At 46.9% G+C, this 12,260-nt stretch overlaps 1 protein-coding gene across 1 annotated transcript; it reads left to right on the forward strand.

The window, feature by feature from the left end:
* The first annotated feature begins 7,410 nt into the window (after nucleotides 1-7,410).
* On the forward strand, nucleotides 7,411-10,075 carry LOC119113182 (leukocyte elastase inhibitor). Its single transcript, XM_037237533.1, has 3 exons — nucleotides 7,411-7,506; nucleotides 8,441-8,628; nucleotides 8,931-10,075. The coding sequence occupies exons 1-3, from the start codon at nucleotides 7,491-7,493 to the stop codon at nucleotides 9,870-9,872; spliced, it is 1,146 nt and encodes a 381-aa protein (XP_037093428.1). The 5' UTR covers nucleotides 7,411-7,490; the 3' UTR covers nucleotides 9,873-10,075.
* The last annotated feature ends 2,185 nt before the right edge of the window (nucleotides 10,076-12,260 follow it).

The following is a 12,260-nucleotide window of genomic DNA, read 5'->3' on the forward strand; positions in this document are numbered from 1 at the left end:
CTGGCTATATTTTTCATGACCAACTGTCACGACGATGAACTAATCAATGCCTGACCCTTGATTCACTACGGCTTGATCTGCTGTTGCTGTAAGTATGCTATTATCTAGGCCATAAAAACAAACAGCAATAGTGGCAAGGCCGACTCGTCTCATGTGCGGATTGTATGTCACGGAATGTGACCTCCCAGGCATTGCATCAATAACTACATTCACGCAACACGCAACTTGCAAGTAAGAGTTTGGCCCCCAAATTTAGTAGTCTTGGAATGTAGGTAAAGTGGCGCAGAGCACTCTAATCTCTACGCAGTGCCGAAACCTGTTTTGGTTCCTAACTCATCATAGAGCAACCTGACGGGATAAGCTTGAGGCATCCCGGCGGAAAAGGAAGTCGGCACGCACGTTGGCATATGTCTAGCTCAGTCGTTCAGCTCAGTTCAGTTTAGCTCATTTCAGTTCAGTTCACTTCCGTTCAGCTCAGTTCCTTGCAAACCGGAAGACAGTGATGTTGAATTTTGCTGAGGTTGTTTATAAGAATTGCTATTGTAATTCGTAATACTTACTAGATAATGAAGGTAAGGACGTCACATGTTTGTTGCTTATACCAGCTAACCGCTTTTGCAATAACCACAATCCGATGTTGAATTGCTGACCTGCCATCGCCGCCAGCATGACTAGTACTGGCCAGTCAAGAGGTGGCTGCTTACGTGCGAATGCAATTGACCGGCGATTGGCAGGCGCGGGCTGCACACCGGCATGTATATCGCCGTTTGGTCCGCATTCAATGCTATATAACTGATGGGACCGGGCCATTAGTGGCAGACAGAATGTGCTAGCCTAGAGCTGAAACTTGAGAGGGCTGCTTGGTAACAGGTTACAGGAAAGATATTGTTGCTGCACTGCGTTTGCCGGGCTCAAACTATAAAGTTGCTACTAGGATATTTACACCTTTTCCATAAGATAGAGCTAAATAAATGCATATATATATATATATATATATATATATATATATGAATGCGTATGACTCACATGGGTCACGAGTCAAAAAGTAACAAGCCAGGACTGAATCGGATTTTTGATTTTGCAAGCTGCGTAAGTCATAAACAATAATTTTAAATGCGAGCAATGAGCCTGAACTGAGCTGAAAAAATAGAACTGCTTTGAGCTATGAACTGCATTGGATCCCAGAAACTGTGAGCTGGTCCTGAGCCGGCTAAAAAAAAAAATGGTGTCGAACACAGATCTAGAAACTAGAAGGTTTTAGGTCTTAAGAAGGGCAGTGCTGTAATCCGCGCAGAATGGTCTTTAAAATTGCTATTTCAGTTCAAAACACTATAAAGATGTAGAACATGCTCTTTAAGTTTCCCTCATGGAGCAGGGTAAGTGTTGTTCAGTTGGTTCAGTCAGAAAAGGCCCGGAAAAAGCCGACCATCGTCAGACGGGTGCCAAAAACCGACACAACTGGAACCTCGAGAAGCACGACACCTCGGGGCAGACCTCACGAGCCTATACTTTGATGAGAGAGACGGCACGTCATGTGACACTTGCACTCCGGACACAGACATGGAAAAATATGAGGTAATGATCTATGAACCGGATGGCCAGCATGCCACACCTTCCAGCTCTCAGTCAGCCCGAACCCTGGACCTACTGAAAGAGCTCACCTTCATCAACTTGCAGTAAAAAAAACAACAAAAAACAGAGGTGTCCCTGGTGGCAGACATGTGTCTCGACCCTCTCCCAAAAAAGAACAACACAAATCCATAGACATGGAACCCATGAAATAATGATCTATTTGTGTGATCCAGGCATATGTCTGGTAGGCTGCTATGCGGCAGCGGTCATCACCATGGCCAGCATCCGCGTATGACATTTGTTCGAGCTTGTCTCCGAAAATGCCATTTTCTGGTCGATAACAAAAGCAAAGCGTAAGTGAAAGCTGTGTATTTCGGGTAAAGCGTGAACCGTACGGCAGCGAAAACGACGAAGAGAGATTGAGAAGAGAGATCCTTAGCAAACAACAACACTTGGAGTGAACCCTCGACGTATAAAGGATGTGTAGCCAATTCGGGCAGAAGCACCGAACAGATCGACGATGTCTTCTGCCTGTCAGCCCGCCTTATATCGGCGCCGCCTCCGATGCAGCTACGGCGCATGCGCACAACGTACGGGCCCGCAGCGCGCAGGCACAGCGCAGGGGTGCGGGGTGGCGCGCGGCCCCCCTCACGCTTGTCGTGGCAGCTTTCGAGGAGACTCATTAATAGTCGAACGCTTGGGACGCGAAGTTCTCAATACTAGTTTAAACATGCACTAGCATGCGGCCAGCCGCCTGGCTCTAAATGTCGCACGTTCACAGACACCGCGCTTGCGGATGGTTTGTTTTGACATTACTGCACGTGGGATTCCCCTTCAACCTGCCCGCCGTTAGCATGCGTCAGACCAGGGGAGCGGGCTGAGTCTTTTATCGCTGCTCAGCACCCCCTCCCTATTCTGCGCCCTCGATCACTGGACAGTCTGGCCCAGCACCAACAAGCTTGCTTTAATATTATTGTAACGTCTAATGCATGGATAATATCAGACTGGAAGAGCGGAATGAACATGAGAGCAAATCATGATGGACTACACACCAAACTCGACTTGTCAGTACAAATTTTGATGTAACAAAAATGCAATAACTTAAAGAATGTGTTTGATTATTGAGGTCTACCCGACGTGATTCAGGCAAGACGATTACACAAACCTCATGATGGTACGTATCTGGACGCAAATATTCGGCGAGAGTGATGAACAATCGACGGAGTAAAATACATAAGTTGCGTGCATAGCCAGTGCACGTTTGTGATATCTCCCGGGCACCAGAAATGTATAAATTGCCACATTTAGTGGCATTCTTAGACTATTGGGGATGCCATTCTGCCAATATGTTAGTTTAGGCTGTAATACTTAATCGGTAATTAAACCAGTACTAAACCAGTCTTAAAAAATTCGTTGTAGTTGTATGATTGCCACAATAGATTCATTGAAATTGAAGAGTGAGATCATTAAACCGGTACGGATTTCAAATAAACCTTTTTTTGTAAAAGTCCGGTCGCCCAGCCTGTTAGAGTATAGGGCCATGAATCGGACCACAGCCTGTCACCGTACGCCCACCGTTGCCAGTGACGGACGGGTCGGGGGTCAACAGGTCACGGGGATGACGCATCGAAGTGTATGCCACGAGGCGTCAACGAGGGTTAACAGTCAAAGCTTTGCGTGTTGTCGGGCGGTGAACAGTGTCGCTCCGGGTGAGTAGGGTTACGTCATACGCTTTTAAATTTATGCCTTTTTATGCTCTCTAAAAAATGCAACTTGCTTTTGCTATCGGTTGTGGTAGCATGCCACGTTTGGGAGCGCTCTTAAAAGCGGACGAAAATTAAGGAAAAGCCGCTGTGGGTAACGCGATATGATGACGCGATAATTCCTAGGCTGTGGATGGGAATTCCAGAGTTTGTACTCCGCTTTTTCCGACCGAACTCACGCCGGTCACCTGAAAACTAACTGGCCAACAGTGGACAAAGATGTCTTTCGATCTCGTTTGCAAAATCGCCAGATGCAGCATACCCGTTGTCCCAAATTGATGCTGTGGATTTGGAGGTCAGCCTCGCACTTCTTAATATTTTCCGATAATTCAGTCAACAGGGAACAACTTAATGTGCTTGTTCAAGATTTCCTTAAAACGAAAAACAGTGACTGCCTAGACTTATACAATACCACACATGACCATTAAAATGATTCTCCACGACAGATTCGGAACTGTCATAACGGTGCAGAATATATCATTGTGAACCATAATTGAAGAAAGGAAGTGATTCACATTTGTATGGGATTTTGAAATGAGATAGCCATGTTGGAGGTCATGCAATGCCGTTCACAGCCATACCTTTAAGACTTAAGACTTAAGACTTGAAACCCTCTTGTTTTCTCGCTTGTTGCCCGCGAACTCATCCCGAATTTTCGTGGCCACTCAGACATCCATAACGCACGAATACCGCCACCTCATTGCCATGTAGTGATCAAGATCGAGAAAAATATGCTCACTAAATTATTACTGTCTTGCGTGCGACAGAACGGTTAACGACATCAACGGATATGAGTCGGCCCTCCACCAGTGAGTCCGCATTGAAAGGGAGAGAGCTTGGATACGCCACTGGTGCATGTGTTGGGTGTCTAACAAAAAACAAAAAGGACGATGGAAAAAGCTGCGCACCGTTCGGTTCCCTAATACCCAGGCATCCCGCGCTGCCCGTTTTTCACTGTTGGAGCCTTTGTCATGCTCAGGCCTGGATTTATCACCGGGACGCGAGCATGCCCATCTGACTTTCGGCGGATGAAGTCGCGTGCCCAACACCGAACTAACGATCTGGACTGTCCTCGGGAATCGCTCGCCCACTGCGCCAGGTGTGCCAGCTTCTGCTGAATACTCAGGACCTACAGCACGTCCAGACCGAGGGTGTCTTCAGCCGTTGGCGACTCAATCACTCAACTTAGCAACTCAGCAAGCATCCACCGGCCGAGGGTCGATGGAGGGATTTGATGTCGCCAATGCTGTCACACTACGCTCTATCAGCCGGAAGATCTGTGCATTCGCCCAGCATGTCATGAACGCCCGCTGCCTTCAAACAGCACGCTATCAAGGTGGATGCGTGGCTTCCAAGTCCCAGCTCGATGTTGGCACCATCCGTGCGGCACTCCGGGTGCTGAAGCCGGCGGTGGAGACCATGGACCCGCTGCAGTGCATCTGATGCTGCTTCTGCGTTAGCGAGATAACATTGCACGGTCGACAGTATTGTAACCTGAGCCTGCTGTTAGACGAGGAAGATCGTTGTTAATTGATCCACTGCATTCATTATGAATAGCCAAAAAGGTTATGGACGTTGGTTATGACGCGCTCTCAGGCTGATGAGCGCGCTCTTAGGCTGAGAGCGCGTTAATGCCCGAACAGGTCTTATTCGGTATTTTCCAGGCAAAGATGAGCAAAGCAGCGGTACCTCTTGCACTACGAAACCAGCAACCGTCAGGGCCTAGCTCTAGTGAATGGCTAAGCCCCAGTGTGCATTGACTCGACTTTCCCTCTTAGATGGAGCCGCGCGAATGCGCCTGACCTGCTCCGGGTCGGGACCTCCTGCCGAGGAGCTTGGGGCACCTTATGTGCTTCTTGGGCTGCCATGCCCCACTGCTCTTCAAATATATTTCAGGCAGCAAGGTTAGAGATATGCCCGCACTCCGTCCCGTACACCGTCATAGGCTACATCGATGCGACCATTTTGTTCTGTCGGGTGATCTGCCAAACCGAAGCCCCATCCAAATGCCAACTGGGACTCAGAAGCCCCATGGATTCGCTAGGGGTAAATACACCGCTGAACGGCAGCTGTGATGCACGAAATAAACTGGCAACTTAAGGGTACATTTTCACCAGATATCACCAGATAAAGGTCATCTGGTGATTCCGAAGCCATACATAAGCCCTTACGTCAAGCACTTCTTTGGCGTAAAACGCAACGGATCGTCCTCAAAAAGTTTCCTTCATGGGTTCTACATCACCGCCTCGCTTCTTGAAATGTCTTCAAAATCAGGCATTGCTGTCAAGTTTTTTCATTCATTCATATCTTCTTTGACCTCACGAATCATTCCACCCACCAAGCGTGTTGTAATACATGCCATCTCTCATGGCCGTTATAACGCGTGCGACTGTCTCAGCGTTAAAGAGGTGCCCTCGGTGACGTCAAATACGGATCTTTGCTGAGAAGAACGTTGTCGGGACGGTTTTACCTGGTATATATCGCCTTGTATAGTATAAGGTCTCTTTAAATCCGCGGGATAATACCTTTAACGTTCGTATATATTTGAGTGTAAACAGAGCGTTTCATACCTTCGTGGTTTTTACTACACAGGCGTGTTGAGAGATTAGTATATTGCAAACATTACATAACACACACGTGGAAGAGGAAGGCAAGTGAAATGCAATATTTTCATGGTGGTTGACAAGGAATCCAATGGATTTCATCCGTATGAGCGGCCAGTTTCAAATAGAAATTCCGTGGTATTCTGAAGGAGTTAGAGAAAATTGGAACTACTGATCACATAGTACGCCTCTGATCTAATCAATTATTGAAAAAAGAGGTGTTACACGCCCTTTAAAGAAAGTATAAGATGAGTGTAATGGGAGCTTGTTGTTTTGCATTGCATTTTGAAGTAAGATGTCTATTATTAAGATCATTCAGTGCTTTTCAGAACCCGGTCCTTGTTGAGACTAAAAACCGTTTGGTTCCTATAGTTGACACCTGCGAATATGTGCAGTCTATTTCAGCGCAGACTTTTTCGTACACACTATTTCAAGGCCGCACAGGCGTACGCCATGAGAACATCACCCAAATACTGCCACCTCAGGAGTTGGCTGTACGCCTCCATATACTGCGATGTACTCATTGTACACTTCAGCACGTGTGCCAAGTATACTCACTGGTTAGGTGATGCCCAAGGTCAGACAAATGTGATCCTCAGGATATTCGCGTCTAGTGCATATCAGCACGATTTCTAGCCTTCAACCAATCGAATGTGTTCAATGCAAGTGTCGAGCATCAACTACATTTTGTGCTATATAATGCCGAAAGTTCCGCGATCGTACAACTTATTACACACATAAGACAGGGATCGAATAACTTAAGAATAGCTGCATAACCGAGCATGTGAATGTAAGCAAACAATGTAATGTCGCGGACGTGTATTCAACAACACTGCGAAACATTCTCAGACATTCAGTCATACATTTTAATTTATTATCCTCCCAGAACAAAATAGTGCTCACGCGTATTTTCTGCGGGAAAGCGGACAGTCCCACGGGAGACGCGTTGTTTCCGCACTGATGTGACGTAAGCCCAAAACTTAAACTAACTACCAAATTGTGCATTTCAGCTTAGAAGCACAATGATGGTATTGAAACTGAGAAATGATGCATTACCGTCGATTTCATCAAACAAAATCTAAACGCAGGTCCAAAAAAGTGTCATCCAGCATGCAGATCAAAATTTGCGCTATTATCTTAAAATCACGAAATTTAGAGTGATGTATCGCATTTGTGCTAGACCAGCTTTATGCAACATGCAGAGCACCGGAGATAAACCTTGCCAACTTAAAAATTGTGCGAGTTATCTCTGAAAAGCTGAAAATAAGACCGAGCATAAAGTCTCCACCATTTTCCCTTTAGATGAGATTAGGTCAAAATGCGAGAGATGGGGTGTTACTAGCCTGTTCGATCTAAGGTGAAAAGCCATGCTACTGATCCAAGTTTCGTGGCTTTAGCGCCATCCATCCAAGTTTCACTGCGTTATATCTCTTATCCCACAGATCCTGGCTTCATCGTCTCGTCACCTGCTGAAAGCGAACCAAGCCGGACGTCAACTATAATCTCACGTAACAGAGTTCGTTCTACTCCCATTCAACACTACGAGGACATCATGAAACGCAATGCAGGTGAGAGCTGGTTGACGCCGATCGAGCGCAGCTCGGGTGTCAGTAACGCGCCAATGGATATTTCTGGATCTTCCATAAGTACGAAACCACCATGAGCCATAACCTACTATTATAAAGGTCAACATAAGCTGGGTCTGTTAGATCTGGCTCATTCCTATCACTCGGACCATTAAAACAATTTATGCATGGAATAAATGTGTGGTCACGAAATATTGCTCAGATCGAACTCAGCGGATGTTCCTCACGAAGGCAATGAACAACTTACTGTTCAACTCCATTAACTGAAACACAATCTGCAATATCGTAGACCATACACTATGTCTTTGGTAATAATACCGTTTAAGAAAAACTGGCGTGATCAATATATCACTAGTGCTGTGTCGCCTTCCATGATCCTACATAAAGCCGGTGTTCTGGAGAATTGTTGCAGCGTAGACAGAGAACTCCTAAGAAAGGAAACAGGCCCAACAAATACAGAGGACATGTCTCAACCCTCTACGCATTTGTCAGCAAAGTAATTTTGCGCACGCTCAACCTGGTTCAAAACCAAGTGAGAATGACCTTTTTAATGTTTCATTTTACCTTGCAGTTCAAATGCTGTCGGAATTTAGGTTGACGCATGTTACTATGCGGGATATTTGAGCAACTGGGAAGTGGGAAAAACTTACTTTTGAAACTTAAAATAGACAGGGCGTCACATGCAGAGGATTTTAGATTTGAATTGATCTACATCAAAAGAATCTGTATTGATGCAGAGCTCTTGTACTTGGGACCTTTGCGACGGTGATCGGCAACAAATCAGACGAGAGGTGATGTTACATGCAACACACTGGAAGGTCATGCACTCGTAGTGGCAATCTTTGCGAATTTACCGATATCTCAAAAAAGGAAACTTGTGAGTTTCTATGCGACCCGAGATGACTCGCCTTTTCAGGCGCCTGGCTGGCGCCATTCCTGCTGCTGGCCACGCTGGGAGGCGCCTGTGTGCCCACTGACCTGGACATGAAGCTGCTGAAGGAGGTGACGTCGGGCCCGGTGGCCAACCACGTGATCTCACCGTTCCTGATGTCGCTGCTGATGTCGCAGGTCTGGCTGGGCGCCAGAGGTGCCACTAGAGCCGAGGTGAGAGCCCAGTTGGCTGATTTTCATTAAGACCTACCATCAACACTGGCTCCGGGCACATGTGCCAATCCGGAACCAGTGCAGACAACACCAGCTTTTGGCACATCTGCCAACCGAGAACCCGTGCAGATGCCACCAGCCCCGGGCACATGTGCCAGCCCGAAACCTGTGCATATGCCACCAGACCCGGTCGTATGCGTCAACATATCGCAGGACATACAGCGTGACCCACCGCACTGTGATCTTTATTGATTAAATGCGGAGGAGAGATATGACAACGTTTGCTTGTGTGCTGCACCCAGATGACGCCTGTGCTGGGAATGTCCGGCCCAAAAGACACATCGTTCCTCCATGGCTACCGCTCGGCCTTGGCGGTCCTGTCTGGAGCCAGCAATGGCGTCACGACATCAGTGTACAACAGGATCTATCGCAAGCACAGCTTCAGTGTGCGCCGCACTTTCAGCGACCTTTTAGCGCGCTACTATGGAGCCGGGGTGGAGGTGCTACCAAGAGACGCCGGGAAGGCCGCTGAGGTCATCAACAACCAGGCGTCGGTGGCAACGCGCGGACACATCAAGGACCTGGTGACAAGTGCCGACGTCAGCAACGCCGTACTGGTGCTCTTCAGCGCCGTGTATTTCAAAGGCACCTGGCTTTATCGCTTTGACAAGGGCGGACAGAAGCCGTTTTTGACACCGCGCGGCGATCGGCCGACAAACATGATGAAGTTGAAAGCGGAGCTTGGTTACACCAGCCGACCTCACTTCGATGTAGTGTCGTTGCCGTACCAAAACAAAGATTACAGTTTGTTAGTGCTGCGCCCGCACAGTCGCTCGCTGGCTGCCGTTGCCAGGCTGCAGAAGTCTCTGGACGGTCTGGACGTGTCCCGGTTATACAGCCAACTGAGTCAGCGGTTAGTCCGTGTACTGATGCCGCCCTTCAAGATCGAGCGTCGCTATGAGCTGCCCGCCAACATGCGAAACCTAGGCATCCGGAGGATTTTCCAAGCGCGGGCGGAGTTCGGCGGTATCACGTCGCGAAACATCTTTGTCAGCAACATCATCCACAAGGCGGTAATAGATGTGAACGAGAATGGTACAACGGCTGCGGCAGCTGGAGTGGTCATATTCAGAGAATCGGTGCCCATTATCGTGAACTTCACTGCAGACAGACCATGTTTTGTCTTCCTTTACCACAAGCGTGAAAAAATCACCTTGTTTGCTGGATTGGTGGCTAATCCTTGAGGGCATATCATGCGCATTGGGTCGGCTCTTGTGCCGTAATCATCCGTCATTTTGTTTTATTTTTAACGTCCAGCAGTAACCACGGGTTCTTGTTTCCGTTCCGGTTGCATATTTCCATAAGTGCGAGTTTTGGTGTTGGTTTGAGTGGACGCGCAGAAAATGCATGGACGTCAAATAAGGTGCTAATAAAAGAAGCCTATTGAGTGGGTTATTTGTGTACAAGAAAGCCGACTCCATGAGGATTGAACTTCTCTCGTTGACACATGTTTTCGAAATTTTCCAAGTTGTACTTGACTCCATAGTTCCACGCGTATTTGGCTCTCGCGAAATAGTCTCCTTTCAGATGCAGTGAATGCGCGTCACTATGCTCTTTTGTGGCAGAACATACTCTACCTGTCATTGAGGTAACAATGTCTTGTCATTATTGGTCTTTTATCATCCACGACGTCGGGGATTAACACCCTCGAAACACATTGCCCAATGATCCCATCATTTGACAACGCTACTGCGGATTACGCACCTGCGACGATAAACAGCGCACTCACCTGAGAAACGTATAATGCAAGGTCACGATTGATGAGGTATTCCCTTTCTTGAAGTACATTTCATCAAAATTAGGCTGACCTGTGACCGATATCGCGATCAATGCGAGTGCGTGGTAAAAGCAAGCTCAAGCTCCGACAATATTTTGTGATGATCACGCTTAACCATTGAATTGATCTTTTTGTATCCACAATGAAGGTCTGAGGGATCAGCAGCAGTCCTAGCTTCAATGTATTGCTCCACACTTGAAGATATGGAAGCAGACACCAGAACTTTTGCTATACTTTAATAAGAGAAGAGCCGTCTAGACAGCAACACTTTTCGATTTAGCAACTGTGATCTTCGATATTCCATTCTTTGATTGCGTCACGGAAAGTTTGTATGACGTTAAAGGTGTTGCTAAACTGGCCGCACGAAATGGTTACCCTAGCACTCACTCGTGGGTCTCCAACTCGCTGAGAGATGACAGTGACGCTGCTGGACGTGCCTGCTGGAATAGATATCGTCAGGGGCTTGCCTTTTGCTCAGGGCCTTTGCCTTGCTCAGGGGCTTTTCTCGTATTTGCATATTTGTCCGTGAGTTTAAGGCGTTTGCTGTATTCACATGCTCGGTTGTGGCACTATTTTTGAGTTTTCGCTATTACGACGATTACAGGTGTTATTTCCGTTATGTCCAGTACCCATGTCCAGCTTCTTGTGGCATGTAACACACAATGTGGTTCTTGTTTGAATTTTGCACTGCCTACACAGCGATGATCAAGAGGCAGTTCAAGTCTGTTGCATCTGGAAACTGTGCTCACGAACGCCAGACATGAACAACTTGACGACTATATTGTTCATGGCCTTGAACGCCGCATGTCTGATGCAGTCTCCACCGAAGCACCTTGGTAGCAAAACCTCTCCAAAGCGTACGTTTCCCATTCGCCCATAGGGTTCACCTGTTAAAGGCCTGCTTTTCACAGAGCTGTGTATCGATTTCTGTTAGGCCAATTTTGATGGACTTGGCACCAGATGAAAACGTGTTTGATTGTTTTGGGCCGATCCGTGCACCAATTTTTTTTGTCTGAAAAGCCAAACTCGCACGGCGTACCGGGTCAAAGTCTTCTTGCACGGTACGTCGTGAAGACTTCCGCGGTTAATCCACTGGTCTCAGTGGCTCGACCAGTAACTTGCTGGATTTATAAGCACAGTTCTACAGTAGGCTCAAAGCCGAGCGTTCCGAGGTTTTCTACATGTTCCTTATAAAAATGCTGAATTTGTTGCTATCAACCAAAACGCATTGTCAATGCTATTAAGTGTATAGCTCCGTGAAGGCTTCTTCCAAACTTACGGGCGCAGCATTCATTGAAATGTTAAATGCCTTCACTATTGTGGAACCAGCGCAACGCTACCTTCATTTACTGGCTGCGAAATATTCAGTACGAACAAGAGATGTAGCATATATCGCAGATTTAGAGCATTTCTAGATTGATATTGCTGGTTTTTTTCAAACCGAACTTTGTTCTACCCGGTATATATTTCCATGATCTAATGGGCGACAATGTTCGAATGTTGTTTGTGTGCCCTGGTACATGTCCAAGTGACCTTGACATGATCTGCGCAAAATAATCCGTGCTTCTTTGCGGGCGTATAGATCATAACCTTAAGGTCTTTAAAGCCTTAAAATGGGAGGGCAGTGGACTGTACCGAATAATCTTAACTCTTTGAACTAAATAGGAAGTACAGTAGTGGCCATGATGCTTAAGCCACGGTTGTACGCTACTTATTCTCTACTGGACACTAGGGTGTGTCATCAATAACAAAAACCAAGTGGAACAAAAAATTGGCACAGGAGTTCAAAAGTATA

The sequence above is a fragment of the Pollicipes pollicipes genome, unplaced genomic scaffold (assembly GCF_011947565.3).
Source record: "Pollicipes pollicipes isolate AB1234 unplaced genomic scaffold, Ppol_2.1 Scaffold_2555;HRSCAF=2994_pilon_pilon_pilon, whole genome shotgun sequence".
Taxonomy (NCBI): Eukaryota; Metazoa; Arthropoda; class Thecostraca; order Pollicipedomorpha; family Pollicipedidae; genus Pollicipes; species Pollicipes pollicipes.

Excerpts from the sequence above, each read along its gene's own strand:
- LOC119113182 (XM_037237533.1), top strand. Across the intron at positions 8,629-8,930 it reads GAGGTGCCACTAGAGCCGAG|ATGACGCCTGTGCTGGGAAT; the intron begins GTGAGAGCCCAG and ends TGCTGCACCCAG.